Source organism: Heterocephalus glaber, unplaced genomic scaffold, assembly GCF_053883595.1.
Source record: "Heterocephalus glaber isolate CG9 unplaced genomic scaffold, H.glaber_assembly_v1.0 deba00001687, whole genome shotgun sequence".
Taxonomy (NCBI): Eukaryota; Metazoa; Chordata; class Mammalia; order Rodentia; family Bathyergidae; genus Heterocephalus; species Heterocephalus glaber.
The window spans coordinates 1,124,951-1,147,014 of record NW_028258412.1 but is presented as its reverse complement, the minus strand read 5'-3'; the positions used below and the strand labels follow the sequence as shown (position 1 = coordinate 1,147,014).

At 51.5% G+C, this 22,064-nt stretch overlaps 1 protein-coding gene across 8 annotated transcripts in view; it reads left to right on the top strand.

Annotated features, from left to right (window-relative positions):
• The first annotated feature begins 780 nt into the window (after positions 1–780).
• Hic2 (HIC ZBTB transcriptional repressor 2) overlaps positions 781–22,064 on the top strand; it is a 66,721-nt gene continuing 45,437 nt past the window's right edge. The window contains exons 1-3 of one of the 8 annotated variants that reach the window (XM_087198515.1): positions 978–5,126; positions 7,551–7,612; positions 7,862–22,007. In XM_087198515.1, coding sequence (XP_087054641.1) covers positions 21,982–22,007 — 26 coding nt within the window. In that variant the 5' untranslated portion in view covers positions 978–5,126; positions 7,551–7,612; positions 7,862–21,981. The other 7 variants (XM_021257114.2, XM_004843303.3, XM_087198516.1 and 4 more) reach the window with 7 other exon arrangements.

The following is a 22,064-nucleotide window of genomic DNA, read 5'->3' as shown; positions in this document are numbered from 1 at the left end:
CCTTGAGGCCATCTGAATGACGGCCACGAGCCTGGGTCCCAGAGGGCTAGCCTGGGCGCGCCGCTTGAACTGGGGCCTGACGGAGCAGCGGCCACCTGAAAGGACTGGCTGGGCGAAGCTTGCTGGGGACCTCCGTGCCCTTTGCGCAGGTAGGGGCAACCTGGGGGCTGCGCAGGGGCCCAAGGGTGCACCCGGCCCTCGGGTTCCCTTCTCCGTCCCGAACAGCACAAGCTTCCCCTGCAGCACACACCACTGAGGCTGCGGTCCTCGGGGGCTGAGCCTTGGAGACTGGGGCCACTGCGGGGTCGCGGAGCAGGGGGCGCGAAGGGGTCGCGGAGGTGGTGCACAGGCCGCTAGGGGTCCCTGACCCGGGACTCTAAGGGGTCAGGGTCAGACTCCAAGGAGTCAGCCTTGAGTTTGGGGGCTGGGCGTGGGCGTGCGTGTTGGGGCCAGGTTCTCTATCCAGGGGGCTAAGCGGTCCGAGTATGTCCCTGGCTAAGTCACAATCCCGTGCTGGCTCCTGGGTGGGGATGCCCGGCTGCTCCAGCGCGCCCCTCCCCCAGGGCGCAGCGAGCCAGCCGCCCCGCCCAGCCCCGCCCAGCCCCGTTGGGTTCGCGGACCCACCGCCCCACACCGTCCGGGGACCTACCCCCAGTAGTAGGCCCCGCCCCAGACCTCTGGCCCCGCCCCACCGCTCGCCCATTCAGATGTGGGTCAGGGGTGAGCAGGCGGCGTCGACGTCACAAGCTTCCAAGATGGCGCCGGGCGGTCGGCTGTGAGCGGCGCTCAGGGCGCGCTGGGCGGGGAGCCGAGCCGGGCCGGCGGCGGGAGGACGGGGCGGGCGCGGGCAGCACGGGCCGGGCGCCAAGGACGAGGGGCCGCGGGCAGGGCCGGCCGGCCGGCGGGCGGAGCACCGCCGCCGACGCACACGAGGTAAGGGGCGGTCGGGCGTGCGGGGGGGCGCGGGCCGGGGCCACGGGCCGGGCGCGCCCCTGGGAGAGGGGCGTGGGCGCGCGCGCGCGCCAGGGCGACGTGGAGTTGCGCGCGTGGGACGGCGCGCGCGCCGCGTTAGCCCAGCCAGGTTTGGGCGCACGCGGGACCCCCGGAGGGCCCGGGCTTTGTGCCCCGGGTGCCCTGCGGGAGGGGCTCAGGCGGAGGGCAGCCTCGGTACAAAGCCCCCGGGGCTGCGCCAGGCCCAGGGCCCCGGGCTGCGGAGCGGGGGTCGGCGGTCGAGCGGGCGCCGGTTCTTTGTGCCTTTTCATTAGCAATCTAATCCGAACAGCGTCCGGCGAGCTGCTCTGCCTGACAGGCGGGCGGGCTCCTATTATGCAAACGGCCCTGCGCCCGCCGCTGAAGGAGGATTTTGCCATTTCCCGAAATCCGGCCCTTTTCCTCTTGCGCCCTTCACCGCGGGAAGACCGGTATAGGGCAAGGGTAGGGGCAGGGGCAGGCCTGGAGGGGCCGATCGCAGAGGGCCAGCCTCTGCGGCTGGTGGGCTCGCTGCCCTGCCCCCAGATCTCTTGTAGGCAGCCGCTTGGCAGGAAGAGAGATGGGCTTGGGGGGAGGGGGTCGGCTGGCAGGGGGAAGGGACAGGCTGGTTAAGGGAGGGCGCCGAGGGGCCCCAGCTTGTCACTGTTTATCTTCCAAGATGGTTCATATTCACACAGGTCTGGGTGTGTGTTTAGGGGAAAATGCCTCTCCCCGAGGGGCAGTTACTTATGGAGAGAAGGGAATGAGGCCAGATAAAGCTCCCAGCAGCCCCACCCAGAACAGCCTGGGACAGCCTGGGGACCGAGAGCTCAAGTGCTGATTTTGACTGGCTGGAGTGGTGTTGGAGTTATTTACCCATGTCTTCAATTATTCCTGCTGCCTCCAGTGTCTTTTCTAGCAGAAATTGCCAAGCACATCTGGAAAGCTATCTTCTCGGCTCCTTCACCCCCCAACTGCAGGAGGGATGTAACCCAGGGAGGCTACCCCTCTGACATATGTGCTGGGAGGAGGAGCAGAGACATGCCCATAGAATCCTGTGGCAGTGGATTGACTGATGGGATTGCTGTACCCACCCCCCATCGGGGGAAGCTGGCAGGTAGTGGAGGGATTGACTTCAGGAGCTTCTAGGTTGAGCTTGAGGCTGCCTGCCAGGGACTATTGATAGAGGGATGGCACTGGGTTGCCCAAACCCAAGACTTTTCTGGTTCTGGTATTTATTGCTCTCTGGCTCCTGGCTTTGCTACTTTCCTTCCATTCCCATCTGCCAGTGACTAGATTGCCTTGGCCTTCAAGCAGACATTTCCAGGAGCACAAGCAGTGTGGCTGCTCTGTAGTCCTGGGTGAAGGAGAGAATGTATGCCAGTGGAGCAGGGTTGCTGTATTGGTCTGAAAAAAAGGAGATGGGCAACTTGAGACCTCTAGAGACAAAGCTGTGTAGTGAGATTGCTGGTTTGGTGGGCTTTTACACAAGGAGGACATAGGAGGTGGATATTGGGCTGAACTGACTCTTTTGGCCCAAGATTGATCAGGGAGTAAGTTGCTCTGCTTGCAGGTGAACCTTCTGTCTGTGCGGTTGAGTTTTTTATGAAACTCTCTGGGCCCCACTTGGTAGACTTGGAGGGTGGGAGAAAGCTCCCTACCTGCCTTGAGGGTGGTCAGAGCTCCCAGCCTGATCTACTTTCCTTTGGCTTCTGGCTTCCTGCAGGCCAGTTTTGAGGTGTTGTGGAGTACCTATTGCCCAGCTTCTCTGGCTGTTTAAATGAATGCTGCTGTGTGCCCAGAATTTCTTCCTGCAGTGTTTTTCTGCCAGTTGTTGAGACTTGTAGATTAGTCACTGAGCTTTTACGAGCGATTCCTGAAAAGAAAAATCCCTCTGGTTGCTGGCTCTGCATAGAGGAAGAAGCAGCCTGAGGGAGTGTGGTCTTTAATTAAAACCGAAATGATTGCTGTAGTTACTGGAAGGAGAAGAGGAGGCACAGGTGGGGCAGAGGTGATGCCTACTATCCTTCTGCAGAGTACCTCCTCTGGGGACAGGTAGGTAGGATCCTGTCCTCGCTCCCAGGTCTTGGCCAGCAGCCCAGGCTTCTCCACAAGCTGCAGTCCAGGATTAATCCTCACGTAGTGTTTTCTTTCCATAGATCAGATTTCTCATTTTGTTAATAAGCACAGCCTCTGATCCACTTGAAGTCAGCTGTTGTGGACTAGGAGCAACAGGGTTTTGCATTATTGAGCTGATGGGCCTGCTGCCTTCCTAGGAGTCGTTATTGTTTGTCAGGGTCCAATTGGAGGGGGTGGGGTAGGAGAGTGGTAGTGCCTTTTAGTCAGCAGCTAGCCCCTGGAGAAGGGGGGCTGGACAGTTCTGGAGTGAGGAAGGAATAAAGTTCAGTTTACCCAGAGGACCTGTGCTTCTGCCCTTTCTGCTTGGCCTGTTGGCCTTGAGCTGTCAGCCCCACCCCATACCTGTTCTTGCCCACTGGTGCTGAGTGAGGGCCACTGTCCAGAACCTGATCACTGGGAGTTGGGGGTGAGCAATTCTTCCTGATCTTGAGAAGAAGTAATCAGGTTCCTCTCCTCCTGGCTCCTTGGAGCCTGGCTGAGCAAGAATCCCTGCAGGGCAGTGAGGGGGAGCTGGACTTGGTCAAGAAGTCTGGAGCGTGACACTGGCTCTGCCGCTTACTTTCCTTGTGACCTTGGACAGTGATTAACTCTCTGTACCTTAGTGTCCTTATGTCTAAAATGGGGACAGAATTTGAGTTTACATCCATGTACATTGCCAGTGCTCCAGAGCTTAGCCCGAGGAAGACAGATAGGCAAACAAATGATTGTAAGAGTGTAAAGGACTGGCATGGGGACAATGTGATGGGTGGGTGGGGCTGGCCCTGAGCTGGAAGAGAGCCCTGGATGCCTTGCTGGGTTGTGGTTGCCTTGGAGGTGAGCAGTTTTGGTCAGGGAGTGACTGCCTTCAAAGGCAGTGACAGAATGAAGGATAGAATAGAGAGATGGTCAGGAGATCATTGAAAACATGGACCCACAGATGTGTCAAGAAGCCAGCTTAGGGCTGGGGATTTAGCTCAGTGGTTCCGATGCCTGCCTCGAAAGTGCAAGGACCTGAGTTCCATCCCTGGTACCAAAAAAAAAAAAAAAAAAAAAAAGAAGCCAACTCAGAACTGGCACCGTGGTGCATGCCTGTAATCCCAGTACTTAGGAAGCTAAGGCAGGAGGATTGCTGTGAGTTTGAGGCCAGCCTGAACTTCATAGTGAGATCCTTTTTCAAAAAACCAAAAAATCAAATTAAAAAAAAAAAGCCAACTTGGGTACCCACTGCCAGAGTGCCAGGCATGTATGAGGCTCTTGTGAGCTTTTTATTCAATCAGCCACATTTTCTGAGCACAAACTCAGTTCTTGGCCCCTGTGGCTAGATTAAATCTGGCTGGTCTCTGACTTCTGGTATTCACAGACTTGCCTACCACTGGACAGCCTTTAAGGCAGGGTAATAGGGCCGGCACTTATAAGTCCCCCCCACTTCCAATCCTTCCAGTTCTTCGTGAGTCTCCTTTTACAGACAGTAAATGAGACTTTGAGGTTAAATAACTTTACTGACACTGGAGGGTAAAATGCCTTTGACTTGAGTCTGAGTCTGTGAGAGCCCATATAATGTGCTATCTGGAGAGATTTGGGATCCCGCCAGGGGGCAGAGAGCCCCTTTCCCAAGATAGGTCATGGTTCCTGGTTAGGGGCTTCCAAACAAGCCTGTCCAGTTTGAATCTGCCTGGCATCACTAGGATTTGCTTCCTGCTAGGAGGGGCCTTGCCCTAAGGCTCAGGGACCTAGGCTGGGGGAGGGCTCTGAGGAGGGACAGCCTGCCTTGAGCCCAGTTTTAGCCAGGAGTGGCAAAGCAAGAAAAGCTGGTGGGGGTGAGGCCATGGGGATGGGCCCTTGTTAGCTTGATAAAGAGAAGGCCAGGAGCTGATTTCTGGCCGCACCACAGCCCAGAAGGGAAAGGCCCCGAGAGAGGTGTGACTGGACTGAGTCTGGAGAGTGACCCTAAGAAACTCCCTGAGACTTGGCAAGAGGCTACCAGGCTTGATGGAACTCGTCCTCCTGACCATTCAACTTCAACTTCCATGTTTTTCGTGGTAATGTTTGTATGTACATGTATGGGTGGGAGATGTGTGGGGTGGGCTTAGAGCAGGGGAACTTGGAGGTCCTTCCAGCCTCTTAAGATCCTTTCCAAGATGAGAAGAGGAAGGCCTGGCTGCTCCTTGTGAGATGGTATCACCTAGTAGGTACTTGTCTCCTGTTTAAGGCTAATCTCCCTTCAAGGGGGTGTGAGTGAGGAGGGGGAGTGTGCGGTATGGAAAGGCAGGCTCCCACCAGGTTCCCCCCATCCATCCTTTGGGGATTTCGAGAGTGATGAAGGTTCAGTGAGGTGGTTAATTTCAGGTGGGATTAGGCCTGGTGTAGAGAAGGAAGATGCTGTTGGCTCTGGGATGGGTGTGACAACTATCTGGGGCCTCAGGCTTCATTCCTGGGAGCACCTCTAGGTCAGTGGGTTCTTGAAAAAGTGTAGGAAAGGGTCACTCACATTTCCCTGCTGGGGCTTGAGCCCTTATGGCCTCTTCATCACCTAGTTGTGAGCCCTTTAAGGGGGAGGACCCTGAGCCCTGTTCAATGGCCTCTGTATCTCCCTTACCCAGCCACTTTGGGATGTAGTAAGCTCTTGGCAAGTCCTCATTCGAGGAAGGGTAGGGCCTAGGACCTCTGTGCCATGGTCCTGTGGGGACACAGCAGGACTTTTCTGGGCAGTTGGCACAGCTGGACATCCACTTGCAGTGCCGTTGCCCACGCTGTCTGGCTCTCATAATTGTCAGGCTGTACCTTGGAGCCAGTCTGTCTCGGGAAGCTACTCCCATTTCCTACAGTGAGCAAAGTGTGTGGCCTAGGCTGTGAGCCACTGTTCCAGTAGTGTTACAGTTGTGTTGATCATGAATCTGTGTCACAGTGAATCTGAGTGGGGCAGTGCTATGACCTGGGGTGGTAAGAACTGGTTTACTTTGAGGACCCAGTGGGATCAGCAGTTAACTACTGAAGGAATGGACAGAAGAAGTTAGGCACCAAAGGAGCGTCAGGCACAGGGGGTTGAGTGCTGGGCTGTGTGTACTGAGAGCTCTTTCTGAGAGGTCCCCTGGAGTACTGCCTTTGTCCCCCAGTCCCAGGACTCAATTTGGCCTGTCCTGCAGTCTGGGTTTTGTTTTTTGGGTACTTTTTTGGGTTGCCATTGGCCTCTGGGTAGCCTGTCAGGTGGTTTGGATTCCTTTTGGCTTCCTGACAAGTCCTCTGTGGTCACAGCCAAAGTGTGACTGGACAGGTCTCTGACCTGGATGTTCCTGGGAGATGGGAAACTGGTCTTTGAGGTTTGTTTCCTGGACTGTGTTATCTCGGGTAGGTGTGTGACCCCACCACTAAGGGACAAGGAAGGAAGCGTGGGAGGGAGACTGAAGGAGTGTGGGAGATAGAGCTTCAGGTAAGGCCTGGATCAGCTTGGCTCCCTTTGCTAGAACAGAGCGATGGACTATCCTGGGGTTTAGTTTGTATATGCTGGGGCAGCTTTCCATGCAGTGGGACTGAGGGCCTCTGGATGTAGTATGGCTCAGGTAGGAAGGATGGTCATTTAGAAGGGAATGTGGCATGGGCAGATAGGGTCAAGGGTGCATATGGGGACTGAGGAGGTAGGGAGTGGTAGGGATTAAGGCAAGGTGGCCTTCCTATGGCTTCTCTTGTGCTGTATTTCATCTTTGTGGATTAGGCGGATGGGCCTAGGGAGTTTGATCTTGGGAGTGAGTGGTTTTGGGAGTGGATACCTACCTGCCTTAGACCCTTTGCTTTTTTACCTCAGCATACCTCATGGCTTTTCTGTTTGGCAGAAGGCAATTCTGCCTGATAAGTGCTCTGGGAGCTTTGCTTGAAAATGAGGAGGATGGTTTCTACAGAGTTCCTGACAGAATACACTGGTACCTGGGTTCATGAACTTGATTCTTTCCACAGTTCTGGTCGCAAACTGAGTTGGATGAGAACCAAATCAAATTCAGTGGTTACATTCAATGTTGACCTTAATGGGGAAATTTGATTTGGTTCTTGTCCAGTTTATGAGCAGAATCGTAGAGAAAATTGAGTTCGTGAACCGAGATACCATTGTAATAGGGCAGTGATGGAAGAGGGCAGGCTTTCATTTTGTGCTCTTATCTTGTGCTCAGCCTTGTCATAGGACTTTTACCCTTTAATTTAATCCTCAGGACATACCTGTGGGGTCCTGATCTTTTTATCAATCTCTATTGTACAAGTGGCTCAGAGAGGTTAATTCGCATAAGTCACACAGGTAGGAAATGACCTAGTTCTGACAGGTTTGCATAGAAGCCTTGTGCCTTGAGAGGGCTCCTTTTTCTGAGTGATGCTTGGGCTGAAGGACAGCTGAGGTTTTCATTATTATTTTTTGAGACAGTCTTGCTGTGTTTTCCAGGCTGGTCTGGAACTCCCGATCTCAAGTAATTCTCTCTTCTCAGCCTCATGAGTAGCTGGGACTACAGGCCTCACCACCGCACCTGGCTTGAGGTTTTCATTTTGAGTGAGCTCGAGGGTGGTTTCTTTTGGGTTCCCCCTCATTCCCAAGGGCCAGAGGGCAGAGAGGGGGCTGTCTGGGGCATCTTTATCCTTCATCAGAGCTTGTTCCCCTCTGGCATGTTAGAATTATCTACTCCATGGGAACATATGCCTTTGCTGACCAAGTCCAGGAGAGGCCTGTGGGGTGGTCTGGGTGTTGGAGGGTGGGGGGAGGTTGAGCTGATTACCTTCCCTTCTCTTGGAATTCTTTCAGTCTGGCCGAATGAGAGGGACAGCTGCTGGTGTGGGGGCCACTGGTGGTATGGGAGCAGAGTGACCTCGCCATGGATGGGCCCAGCAGGTCAGAGCAAGGAGAGGAGAGACCAAGCCACAGCCTCTGAAGTGCCACTAGGACTGGGCTTGGGTTGCCTTTTGGCTGTGGTAGGTGTACCTGAGCCCCAGAAGGCCAGGTGTGAGCCCCAGGCAGCCCCTGTGCAGGCTGAGGGGAGGGGATTGTTTCCAAAGTCCCACATTCCATGCATGTGTTGACGCTGATAAGGGCAGCAGGGCTGGCTTAGCTGCTTTGGGCAGGAGGGGACTTTGACTTCATGCCCCCAGCAGGCAGCATGCACATCCTGCTTCCTGGTGGAAACCCTCCCCCATGGATCCCTTCTGCCTCCAGGTGCAAATGGCCCACGTCCACAGCCTGTGGAGGCAGGGCAGGGGCAACATTGCTGTCAGGGAGTTTCCCTAATAGCTTCTGTAGGCTCTCCCTTTTTTAGAGTATTTGGAGATGCCTTTTTTTTTTTTGGTGGTGCTGGGCATAGAACCCAAGGCCTTCACATCCCTGTCCCCCCTTTTTTTTTTTTTTACTATAAAACAAAACAAAACAAAAAAGTTTTTTTTTTTTTTGAGACAAGGTGGTATGTTCAGGCTGGCCTTAGCTCACTGTGTAGCCCAGTCTAATCTTGAATTTATGGCAATCCTTCTGCCCCAGCCTCCTAAATTTAAAAAATTTTTGAAACAGTTTCACTAAGTCACTCAGGCTGTCCTTAAACTTAAGATCCTCTTGCCTTGGGATTGTTGGGATTGCAGGCATGTGGCACTACTGGCTTGTGGAAGCCATTTGAAATTACACTTCCTTTTATTTGTTTAAAATTTGTTACTCTTAAGGTTGATAGTAGGCTGCTTGCACAGGATTTCAATGTTTTCGTGGGAAGAGGACTTGTGTCAAACGTGTTTCTTTTCAGGCCAGTCCTTAACCTCTTTGGAACTCATTTTTCTTGCTTGTAGAATGAGTTGTTAGAAATATGTGGCAGTGCATACCATCTGTTCTCCAAGAGTTGTTAGCAGACTCCTGGACCCTTTTTATAATATTTTAGAAGTTACTGGTCTTTGCCCAGTATAATACTCACTGCCTGTGGTACACACCCCCAGTCATTCTCTCCACTGTCAGCCAGTGCCTGGGCTGTGATTGCCAGTTTTACATGTGTCTGGGGAAGGCAGTAGAGGTGATTGAATATTAAATCTCAACCCTTGAGTGCACAACTTTTTAGTATTCTGTGTGATAAAGTGGGAAAAATGCAAGGGGTTCTGCTGCTGCAGACTCAAGTACAACAGTGTATCTGGGAAAAGTGCTTCATGTTTGAACTGGGAGCCAAACTAGCTGATTTTTCTTTTCTTTTCTTTTCTTTTTTTTGGTGCCAGGGATCGAACTCAGGACCTTGCGCTTTCGAGGTAGGCGCGGTGCCACTGAGCTAAATCCTCGGCCCAGTGTTCTTTCTCTTTTTTATTTTTTGGTACCGGGGATCGAACTCGGGTCCTTCTGCTTGCTCAGCAGGCGGCGAAACCATTGAGCTAAATCCCCGGCCCTTAGGCCCAATTTTCTTGAAAATGAATTAAGCGAATCTGTTCTTCAAGGGAAACTTTTTTTTTTTTTTGGTCAATGAAAAATTTGAGCTTTTAAGAAAAAATCAGAATGCTGGGAAACATTTATCACCATGAGCCCTGCACTTAGACTTCTCTGATAAGATGAGCAGTGAGGGCAGGCATGGCACATGCCTGTAATCCTAGCACTCTGGGAGGCTGAGGCAGGAGGATTGCAAATTCAAGCCCAGCTTGGGGTGATTTAGAGACTTAGTGAGACCCTGACTCAAATCAAAAAATACAAAAAGGGCTGAAGATATGGCTCAGTGTGAAGGCCCTGGATTCAGCCCCCAGGGTGCCCCCCATCAGCAATAGTAACTTGTGAGGTTTCTTGGTATTTTATTGGTATTTTATAATGAAATGAGACAAATTAACCCAGTCAACCAATAATTTCCAAATGACCAATGATGACACAAAATCCTCTGTAGCTGTGTGTGGTAGTGTATTCCTATATTCCCAGCTACTCAGGAGGCTGAGGTGGGAAGGTCACTTGAGTTTGAGGCCAGCCTGGGCAACGTAATAAGACTGCCATCTTAAGAAAAAAGGAGGGAGGCCTCAGTGGTAGAGAACTTCAAGCATGCACACAGCCCTGAGTTCAGTCTTATACACCACCAAAAACAACAGTTCTCTGGAGGAATGTAAGGTAGACCAATGGATTTAGGCGCAGCCAAATAGTCACTGATAGGATTTTAGATTCTACATTGCAGTTTTTAAGAAACCCACTCATCACACTTTAGTATAGTAATCAAGAAATTGGGCTGGGGCATGGTGTATTGTAGACTGCTTGCCTAGTGTGTGAACTGCTGAGTTCAAGTCCCAGCATCAGAAGAAAAAAAAGACATAACCATGATTAATTTAAAAAGAGAAGCTAGGCTTCTATGCCTGTAGTTGCAGCACTGTGGAGAGCTGAGGCAAGAGGATTGTAAATAATTCAAGCCCAGCCTGGGCAACTTAGTTTGAGACTCTCTGTCAAAAATAAAAAGACTGGGGATGTACCTCAATGAGAAGATCCTAGGTTCAATCCCTAGTACTGTAAAACCAAAACAAAACAAAGGAACTCCACAGCTGGGTTTGGTTGTATATCCCTCTAATCCCAGGGCTCTGGGATGCTGAGGTAGGAGGATCACAAGGTTGAGTCCCACCTGCGCAACTAACTTATCAAGACTCTATCTAAAAATAAATAAATGAAAAGGACTGGGAGTGTAGCTCAGTGGTAGAACAGGCATGTTGACATGAACTAAATTTATTGGGTTTTTTTTTTTTTTTTGAAATAGGGTCTTGAAATGTAGCTCAGGCTGGCCTTGAACTAACTGTAGTACAGGTGTGCGCCACCACACCTGGGTTATTGTTGATATTTTAAATCAGTATTTTTAAAATCAGTTTTTTTAAGTACAGTAACTAGAACAGTGACATATATGGGTACAATAATATCAAATACAGTAACATAAAAGCCACATAAGCAAAAGTTTATCTTTTTCTGACTTTTGTTGTTTGTTTTTGAAACAGTTCAGGCTGGCCTTGAACCCACAATATACCCCAGGCTACCCTTGAACTCAGCAATTCTCTTGGTGCCTCAAGTGCTGGGATTACAGGCATGTGACACTTTGCCTGCCTAAGTCCCAAGTAATTTTTTAAGAATGTTAACATGATTTTGGATCAGTGACGAGGGAGAGCCTCTGCCTCCTTATCCATCTTTTTTTTGTGTATTACTTCATCTTGTCTCTTCTCAGCTTTACCTCTTCCTGACTGGCATTTGCTCATCCAACAGATGCTTCTGAACATACAAGTGGTGCTGCCGTTTGGCTGGTTGGGGCCAGGGCCCTTGACACTGGGTGTCAAGCAGTGGGAGTCTGGGTGGGCAGGAGGGAGATAGGGACAGGACAGAAACACCTCGGCAGCTAGTGCTGATACTTGGCGAGGACAGGTGAAAAGGCAGTTGGGCTTTGATGAGGAAGGGACTCAAAGGGAAAGGTCCTCCCATTGGAGGACACATCCTGCAGGGCGGGACTATGGGAAGGGGCAGGTGGGCTTCGTGCTCCTGAGGGAAGAGCTCTCTGTGCCAGGTCAGAGCATGGACTTTATCCCAGGCCTCAGGAATCCATTGAAAGATTTAAGCAGGGGAAGTGACTTGATGGGTATTTGTGAAAGATAACTCAGGATTTATTGGACTTCAAATCAGAGAAGGCAGGGACTTGGAGGGGCTGCACGGGGGAGTCATGTTCTAGACTTTGGTTCAGAGAGAGAGAGAGAGAGATTGATTGAATAAGGAAGGAACCCAAGTCTTTTACACATGCTAGGTAAGTGCTGTACCACTGAGATAGGTGTTTTAGACTTTCATCTTTTTACTTAGAGTGGCCCTGACTCTGTCATTCCTTTGCCTTTGCATCCAGTCCTTGGAAGGATACCTAGGATTTTCCTGTCCTAGGCAACTCCTGTTGGGTTGGGTTAGGCATGCGTGCTGTCTTGGTATGGAGGCCCCAACTTCTTTTGCTATGTATTTATGAGGACAGGGTGATATATGTTCTGGGTTATTTGCTGTGGGAACTGAGCCCTCCAAAGCCTTCATCTGTGTGTTGTTGCTGCAGTTGCCCAACACCGTGGCTCTGAGGAATTTACTGGTGGTGAGAAGGAGGTGCTCTGGGAGGGTCCCTCAGCTTTAGCCTCTTGGCTCCTTCCTGGATCAGGAATGCGCACCCCCCCCCCTTCTTTTGGGACTTCTGCACAGAAGGGGGGGCTCAGTGTCCTTAATACACCTAGTGATTAAGCTCTAAGAAGTTATTTACAAAAATAATAACCAGATGATATAAATTACATGTATATACATACACATCTTAAATACAGGAATAGTGGAAAACCCACTATGAAATCAATAGTGGGGTCCTACTAATTAGTATACCCTACCTAGCCCCCCCCATCAACAAGTAAGAAGCAGCCTCCCTCAGTCCCTTGGACACCCACATTCTCTCCTCCACCTTCATTCTCTCCTCCCTAAAAGCCACTATTCTGAATTGTGAGTTAACCTTTCCCTAGCTTTTCTTTGTCATTTCCTGCAACTGTCTGGATCCCAAAACATTGGGCAGCTTGTTTTAGCTGGGTTTGTGCTCCACATACAGAACTGAACACTGTACACCCTGGAGAGACTGACCACTTTGTGACTGTGACTGTGTTTTTTGTGTTCCTGTTCCCTGCTTAGAGAGTTCTGTGATAGTACTATTCCACACATAACCACGTGTCCTACCAGCAGTGACATTTGGTAGTTTTCACTTTTTATTTTTGCTGTTTCCTAAGTAGTCCACTTTCCACCCTTGAGTTATTTTCCTCCAGGCAGATAAGTGCTTGTTTATTTTATTTTCTGTCCCCAAACTGTTTCCTTAATGCTAAATAATCCTTCCTGCACTACTGACATTGAATTTATTTGTTTATTTTTGTTTTGTACCGGGGATGGAACTTGGGACCTTGTGCCTGGGAGGCAGGCGGTGGAACCACTGAGCTAAATCCCTGGTTCCTGGCATTGAATTGAAAAAGTACTGTACAGTGAAACTGAGCATTCCCATCCTGCCCAAGTCCCAGTGGGGCTCCAGTCCCTGTGTGGAGCTATCAGCTTCTCCTTTATTAGACTCTTTCAAGTTAGCTGCTGGACAGGTGAGACCTCTTTGTTAATTGTCCCACCTGAAGGCTTTTGTGGCTCAGGGTCATAGATTATAATATTTTCCACAGCAGTTCCTTAATTTTATCCTTTAAAATTGCTTTCTAGCCAGGTGTGGTGGTGCACACCTGTAATCCCAGCACTTGGGAGTTCGAGGCCTCCTGGGGCTACATATTGAGACCTTGTTTCCAAAAAAAAAAAAAAAAAAAAAATTGCTTTCTAAGCTTTGATGGGTGCCTAAGATATCTCTAACTTGATTTCCCCCCACTTTCCTATTTTTAGTAAAAAACTTGATCCTTGATCTTTGGCTGTAGCTTCTGAACCATTTGTTTGAAGCACTGGAGATGTGGGGTGGATTACCCAAGCAGAACTGTGGGCTGCTTCCTTCTCGCTAGCAGTTTGTTTTGACCTCAGATTTCTGAGGACCTTCCTTATTTTCTTGACTTCCTCCCTTTGATATACCCAAATGCTTGCTTGAGATCCTGGCTGGGCGTTCTTTGGTGTCCTACTATTTGGATCTCTTCTGCCCAGCTCTTGAGTTTGCTGTTCTTTCAGGATCTGAGAGCCCCTCCTTGTCCCACTCCCAGTGTGAGACCTAGGATGATTAAAGAACATTTTAGGGTGGTTTTTTTCATCTTTAGGTGGCTGAGTCTGCTCCTAATAAAAAAATTTTCAAGTGGTCTCAAGGTTTCCTGTGAGTTCCTCTTCAGGACACACTCTTGGACTTTTGACATGTTGCCAGCTTCCTGCCAGTATTCTACCTCTTGTGATGTGGTTGTTACTATTTGAAGGTTCAGGGGCTGTCTTGGACTGGGTCTACTTGGTAGACCATCATCCAAAAGTGTCTATGCACTGTATGGAATTGAAGTGCGTCCTATGGAGAAAGTGTGCATAGCTCTAAGAATTCAGTGAACATGCTTGTGTAACCAGCATTCAGATTGAGAAACCAGCCCAGAACCCTTCTGTGAACCCTTTGCAGTCTCTTCTAATGCTCCTCTTTACAGCTAGGGCTGGATTAGTATTGCCTGCTTTTGAAATTACGTAAGTGAAACTGTACCTCATAGTTTCTTTGCGTCTGGCTTCTTTCTTCAGCAGTGTTTTTGAGAGATTCATCTACTCTGTGTTGAATGTGAGTAAAACAAATTAATCAGCTGTTTTTGACCTCTACACAGCTCATTTCATGTCATTCAGCCTAAATATGTGGTGCTGTAGTCCTCCTGCCTTAGCTTCCTGTGCAGCTGGGATTACAGGTGTGTGCTACTGTGTCAGCCATTCCTAGTCTTATTTTAAAATAGACCCCTGTCTCTCAAATCTGGGGAATGTTCTTTTAGTCTTTGTTGGCTAGTTAAAATCCCATCATTATTGTTTGGCATGGAATTTTCATGTTTTTATTTTTTGCTGCCAAGACAAAAGACTCAAGATGCATGCCATCTCAGTTTTGTTCTGGCCAGAGGGTCACACTGCCGTGCAGCAGGGCACTATCGTTTTTTTAATGCCAGCTTGCCCCAGAACTTTTACCATTCTTGGACAGAAATGTGGGTGAAGAGTTAGCAGCCACTCTTTTCTTGGGGGGGAACTTATCTACATTGGGGAATGGTTCATCCTATGTTTTTGGTCATTGGAATGTTAGCTTTTATGAAGTAATGGTGATAGAAGATGATAGGGTTTTTGTTTTTTAATTCTTTAAAGTCTCTACTTGGCATAAGAAATTGTTAGCTACCAGGATTGGTTTTGAGATTGGGAAAGTGGAGAGTCTGCCTCCTGGAGCTGTGGGCTAGGCAATTGCCATGACTCACCTGTGACATGTACCTCCCTTTGGGGCTCAGTTACCTCATTGGAAGGATGTCCCCAGGCAGGTGAGATGATTATGATAGTCCCTGAGTGGCCCAGGTTTCCCTGTGCCCTTTTAACTCTGTGAGTGTGGAATTTCCACCTATTTACTGCTGTACTGTCATTGCATTTCCTTCTTCCCTTCCTCATGGATCTGTCTTTCTTTGTCTCTCTTTCTCTGTTTTTGGTTCTAGAGATTGAATCCAGGACCTCTCACATGCTAGGCAAGTGCTCTAGCACTGAGTTACACCTCCAGCCTGTAGAACTGTTTCTTTATCCATTGCCCACGCCTCTTCTCTGCTGAGGGTTTGTTGTTCAGAAACCTTCCCCCAACCTGTAACCGCTATCCTGGCTCCAAGGTGCCTGGCTGTAAGGCTGGACCTCACTGTCTCATCTGTTTCATGTTCTAGGTCTGCCATTTATGGTTACCACTTGCTGGGATTGTTGACCTTGTTGGGAAATGTGTCTTCCTTTTGGGGTTTTTTCTTCTACTTAATGTCCCTCAGTTGAGCACTTTCTGCTTGCAAAACATTTGGCTTTCCAAGCAGTAGAAGGCTCATTCCCCACCCGGCACTTCTCATTGTGAGTGCACATTGCTTCTCCAGGGGCTAAGATAAGATTCGAGCTCTATTTGGTATCTCCAAGTGGGATCTGGGAATCTTCATTTGTAAAGGGCTCCTAGGTGATGTTGCTGCTGGTCCTTGGGCCACACCCATGAGCAAAAGGTCGGGGGTTTGGGGCCATAGAGGCCTCTGAGAAGCACATACTGGACTGTCTTGCCTCTCAATTTCTACTTTGTCTTTGCCTCGGAGGGATGGCAGCTACCCCCTGCTCTGCTGTCCTGCCAACTTCTTGGTACTTCCGTGCTATAGCTCCCCATGCATCTTTTAGCCATAGCTCAGGCCCCTCCCAGGAGGTCAGGACAGTGTGGACACAGTTTGGAGGTAAGCCTGGTTTCCCTAATATTCCTTACATTCTTCAGTTATTCCTCATCTTCAAGTACCTCTCCCGAAAGTGTGCACAGCCAGGCAGGACCAGGCCTGGGCCTTCTCTGGGACAGCATCAGCAGGGAAAATCTAACTGGTCCAACTCATGACTGGCTTCGAAGCCAGATATGGTGGTACACACCTGTAATCCCAGCTACCTGGGAGTCTGAGGCAGTATTGCAAGTTTTAGTTCAGTCTGGACAATTTCGTGAGACCCTATGTCAGAATAAACATTTTAAAAAAGGGCCAAGGATGTATCTCACTGGTAGAGTACTTGCCTAGCACGCATGAGGCACTGGATTTAATCGCCAGCACCACAAAAAAACAAAGCCAGGAATGGTAGAAGAAGGGGATGAGGCTGTGCTTTTAGGGGGTGCAAGGTTCGGGGGCCACAGGGCCTGGTGGGGTACTGCACTTTACTCTCAAGAGGGAACAGCACAGGGCCAGGCCAGCACATGCCTATAATCCCATCACTCAGCAGGCAGAGGCAAGAGGATTGCCATGAGCTCGAGGACAGCCTGGGCTACATAGTGAGTTTAGGGCTATCCTGAACAAAGTGAGACCCTGTGTCAAAAAAAAAAGAGCACATATGGGTCGGTGGTTAGGGTAATAGGCAGAGCTCAGCTCAGAGTGGGCAGCATGAGTCTCCAGTAGGGCCCCAGGGCTTTCAGGATGGGTTTGGAGAAGTCATCGGAGCTTGGATGGATGCTATCTCTTGCTTTGGGCAACAGAGATGGCCTGAGGTGAAGGAAAAGGCCAGTAGATCCTCATCACCACATCGCCAATGTGCTGAGTGGAACCCAAGTGTTTGTTTCATAGAAGCTTCCGTGGAGATAGGGCTGGGGTCCTGGTGTGTACAGAGCCTGTTGCTTTCCAGGAGGACAGTCTGGGAGCAGAGCCAGGAGTGCCTGGCCAGCATCCAGACCTGGGCTAGATTACATGGCCAGGCTTGCCCAGAGTGGTGTGCCCCATCCACCACCAGCCCATGCCTGGTGGCATGGCAGGAAGTCACTGAAACTGGAGTTGTTCTTAGCTCCCCAAAGCAGACTGCATGATGAGGCTCCACCTTGTCCCTTCTGGTAGAGCTGGTCCTGTGCCCGCACAGTGAGTTCAGGAGAACACAGCCCAGGTGAGGCTCTGCTGGTGCTGGGGTGGGAGAGCAGCTGCCTCAGCTCCTGTGAACAGTTTGGTAGTCAAATCGTTCCATGAGCCTCATCACTGGTCCTGTGTCAAAGTAAGGTGAGGAAGGCTGACCATAGCCTTGAAGTGAGGCTTTGAGTCCTCACTACTGCCTGCTTGTTTTTGTCACCTTGAGCAAGTTGCTTAACCTCCAAGAACATTTTCTTATCTGCAACTGGAGGTGGAGATAATACTTCTCACGGGGCTATAGGAGGCTTCAGTGAGACCAGATCTGTTGAATGACACCCCTAACCCCTGTCATACAGACCGAGGACACTGCATAGGCTATGGTGGAGGGTAGTGACGGGCAGGGCTTCATGGAGGAGGACCCTGGGATGAAGGAACAGAATGAATGGAGTCTTCTGCTCCGGCCTGGCTGTTGGGTCCAGCCTGGGCCTTGGGGCTCTTCTGGATCCCGAGCTGCTTTGTCCCTTCCAGGCAGTCTCTACTCTGCTTTGGGAGTGCTTACCCTTTGCAGCCACACCTATTCGGGCCACACCTGGAACATGAAGTGAACATAATTGGGGGTTGGTGTTGGTGTGGGACCAGGGCTTATGCTGCCCTCAGATTCAGATTTAGGGGTAGCGGTGGATGTTCAGTATCCTCTCTGACACTAGTCAGATATGCTTAAACCTCTGAGAATGGAAGCTGCCTGTTGGCTGTGCTCTTCCTGGCATGTCTTATCCTTTCTGTCTGGCAGAGGTGCTTACTCTCAGCTGTCTTCAGTGCCAGCAGAGGGTTCCTGTTTTGCTCTACTTCTGGGTAGGCATTCCTTTCTGGAAGCAGCCCTCTCCATTTAGTTCTTTTTTTTGGTACCAGGGATCGAACTCGGGACCTTGTGCTTGTGAGGCAGGCGGCAAAACCACTGAGCTAAATCCCCGGCCCCTCCACTTAGTTCTTTGGGGTGGGCTGGCCTGGAGCTTCTCAATCCCCCAGGCCTCCTGCTGGAAGTTCCCTTCTGAGGAAGTGAGGGATGGTCACCAGGGAGGGAGGTGGGATGAGAAAGTGTCCTGGAGAACTGAGTAGGAGGCCTCCTCAGGAAGGGTTCCCTTCGCTGCCCTTTACCCTTTTCACCAGGCCTCTTGGTTGGCCTTGAGGCAGGAAGAATTCCAGTCCAGGTGCCCGCAGTAGCCTCCAGGAGGGCTCATTCCTGCCTCAGGGATCAAGCATTGAGTGGGAGAAGGGTGAGAAGTATCATGTGGCCTGAAACCACGCCCTGAGCTTGGTCTTTACTGGTGGCCTGGTGGGATATACTTTTGTCTCAGATGAAGGACCGCCAGCCTGGTGTCCAGAGGGGAACCCCAAGGAGGCCCAATAACTGAAGCAGTTCAGAGTGGGCAGCCTGTGGAGTCCAAGGTTCTGGGCAAGGTTGGTGTCCAGGCTGAGGTGGGGTGGTGCCCATTGGAATGAGGGGGTGGGGGTGGAGTTCTCTTCATAAGCAAGGATTGCATTCCTTTTTCATCGCCTTGGAGAGATGCTGAGCCACAGCATGTTCTCCTGCCCATTGGAAAGAGAAACCTGGAGGTAGCCTGGACCAGCCCCCCTACCCCACCAGCCTGAGGCCGTATGGACTGTCAGAGCTAGACATAGAGGCGGGTAGGGGATCTCTGTCCCCATGGGATCATGGATGGGTGAGTGCCCTAATAGAGTGCCACTCTGAGGGTCGGGAGACAGTGAGGTGGGTGTGGGAAGCCACAAGCCCTGTCCTCTGCCATCCTCATTGGCTATTCATAGGATGTCTGTGGGGGTGTGGGTAAAGGGATCAAGGGTTTGTGGAGAAGTAGGTGGACATGGAGTGTGTCTTGGGCCTGGGGTTTTGATTGCCCTCTGGAGACACTAAGGGCTGCCCAGTCAGGAAGAAGCTGGAGGAACTGTGGCTGCTCTGCTCACATGAGCTGCTTTCCATGTGCCCTTGGGCTCTGTGCCTATTGAGAAATGGATACTGAACCCTGCATTGGCATCACAGGTGGGCTGGAAACCAGCAACAGGAGAGGTGTGCATCCCCATGGCTGAAGATGACCTAACCCAGGTTGTCTTCTCTTGTAAGGAGGTGAGAGGTGGGTGGGTGCTGGCATGAGGGCTCAGATAAACTGGGAAGATGAGAGGGGCATCTGCTTGGTCACCTGGGGAAGGTGTAGTACACAGGCTTCTGAGCCGCCGAGCCCATGAAGGTTAAAGAATGAAGCACATAGAAAGGGGCAGTGTGGCGGGGCGAACAGCAATGTCCAGTAAATAGTAGTTGGTGTTGTGTCCAGGAAGGAAGGGAAGGTAACCCAGTCATTTTGTTCTACCATGTCTTTGTTCAAGGTGAGAGCTGGTCCTTGCCTTCTGAGGTCAGTCTCTGTGGGGTCCATCCACAGGGAATCTGGAGCTGGGGTTTCCTAACCAGGGGCACAGTTTCTGTGCCCCCCTTTCTTGTACCTTCCCTGGGTCCTTTGAAAGTTTTGTACCTGGGAAAGAGTAGGTCAGTCATGATGAACCTTTTAAAGCTTTCAGTAATACAGCCCGCTGAGGCACGCATGCCATAGGTTCACCACCACTAGGCTAGGTCACAGCCCTAGAGAAATATCTGGTCAGCTTGAGAGCCCTGCTCTCAAGTCCTGCTGTTCCACTGCTTCAGATCCTGGGTATCCTGGGAGCCAGTGGTCTGGGGCTGGACTTGCTCTCCTTGGGCCGACAGCCACACTGTTGGGGTCTCCTTACAGTGGCTGCTGGGTAGCAGCCTGTATTCTCATCCTGGGCGCCTGCTAGGGTTGGGAACCAGCCTCTGTATTGGGGTTCTCTGCAAGCACCCACAACCATGTTTCCAGGTCCTTGGCACTCCCCCAGGCATGGTGTCTCCAGGGTAGGTATCTGGTAGAGAGTGGGTAGAGTACTCTGGCTGTCTTGTCGTTTGGATTAGGAAGAAAAGAGCAGTGCTTTGTAGGCTGCAAGGTACCACATAGTTGGGTGTGGCCCCCTCTCTTCAGGTGAGGATAGATCGTCACTTGTAGGCAGACTTGGCCGCCCTGGGTGTGGATGGCAGGCAGGGCAACATTGTGCTTCTGTGAGCTCTCCACAGGGCACCCAACTGTGGTTGGTCACTCCACCCCCGACCCCTATGGAAGGAGCAGGGAGGTTAGCCCTCCTCTATTCTGCTGGGAGTCGTGTCTGGCACAGCCTAGGGCCTGTGCCTCCTTGGCTGGAAGACCTTGGTCAGTCACTCAGCTTAACCTGGGTTGGTGAATTCCCAGGCAAGACACGACAGTGACACTGGCATTGAGTACTTACGGAGGGCATTCCCACCCCTGAGGTGCTCAGGTGACCCTGAATCCTTTTCTGCCGTTCATTTTCTGGTGTACAGTAGCTGGTCAGACCCCTGTCAAGGGTGGTTGCAGGGTCTGTGGGCACTGAGGCAGAAGTCACTGAGTGATATGTTGCCAGGACTCTGGCTGACCCCACGTTGTGAGGGGAGCGAGGCAAGCAGCAGGTGGGTTGGCCTAGGCTTCCTGGTGGGTAATTGGCTGGCTCACATGCCACCTGTGATTTCCTGTGGGTCCTTAGGGGCTGTCCTCACTAGTGTTCTTGTGACCTCTGCACCCTTCCAAGACTGGGCTCTGCTCTATCTCTTGACAAAGTCTTTTACCTACTCTTGGGTGAGGAGACCCAGGCCTGGTCCTCATTAAATTTGGAGCTTTTGGTTCTGTACCACCAGAACTGGTTTTGTTGCTCTTTGGGACTTTGGTGGAATCCTGAGCCAACCATTTGCCCCTCTTTCTGCCCCTACCCCCCAACCCCCACCCTGCTTACACTTCTGCTCCATCTGAGGGAAGCTGGGCCAAGGGCTGGAGAGACAGCTGGCAGCCTGAAGCTGAGGCCTCTCAGCCTCAGGCCCGCACCCGGGTCTGGTCACATTCCTGAGGGACCTGCTGAGCCTCCCTGGCCCTGGGGGTTGGGTGGAGGAGGGGCGGGCAAGGATGGGTTCCAGGCTGCTGTAGCCCCCTCCCCCACTCCTGGCTCCATTCCAAGGAAGCCCAGGCTGGCTTGAGTGGGGTGCCAGAGACCCAGAACACTAAGATCCCCCTCCTGGAGCACCTAGAGCTTTGGGGGAAGAAAGGCCTATGCTCATCTGGCAGCAGCTGCCAGCTGCTTTGGCGGGCTGGTAGTGAAAGGCCAGCCTGCAGCTGGGGCAAGCCTTCGGGCGGTGAAACCACCAGAGAGGGGAGGCCATGTGGTCAGGCTGGGCAGGAGGGGGCTGGGCCCTCTGGGGAAGAGAAGATCTGGGAGGGAAGGAGGCAGGGAAGCTAGGGGCGGTTGAGACTGGTTCTTATAAATAGGCTTTGCACAAGTGGCTCCAATTTTGACCTTTTGTTATGTAAATGTGGGCAGCCTGGGAAGGGCCTGCCTGGGCCTCCTGCCACCTCTCTGCAGCCTGACTAGAATTGTGTTCCTGCCACCAGTACCTCCAGACTAGGTGGCCTTTGAGGAACCCTAAATCTCCAAGCCACATGTTGGGAAAGTAGTGAATACCCTCTCCGCTTCTCAGATCTGCTCTTGGGCTCCTCAACCCTCTTGCCATTGGGTGTGATTATAGGGCACTGTGGCCACTGTCTCTTGCTTGGCAGCTCCTAGGTATCCTACGCCACATAGAGTCCCTGACCTTTCTGGGAGTGAGGGATCCTGGGAGGCTACCAGTTGCCTGTCCTTCATAGTCTCCTCTTCATCCCTCCCTCCCTTGCTGATGCCTGTCTGAGTAACCATCTGTCTTCTCCCCAGGTGACCAGGCATTGATGCACCCCCAGGAAGCCCACGCACTCAAGGAGGCTGTCCCCTCTGGCTGCTGCTCACATGGTTTCTGGGCCCCTGGCACTCCGGTAGGCCGAAGGGGAGCCCTGGGGGAGGGAGGATGGCTGTCTACTCCTTGTCCCTGG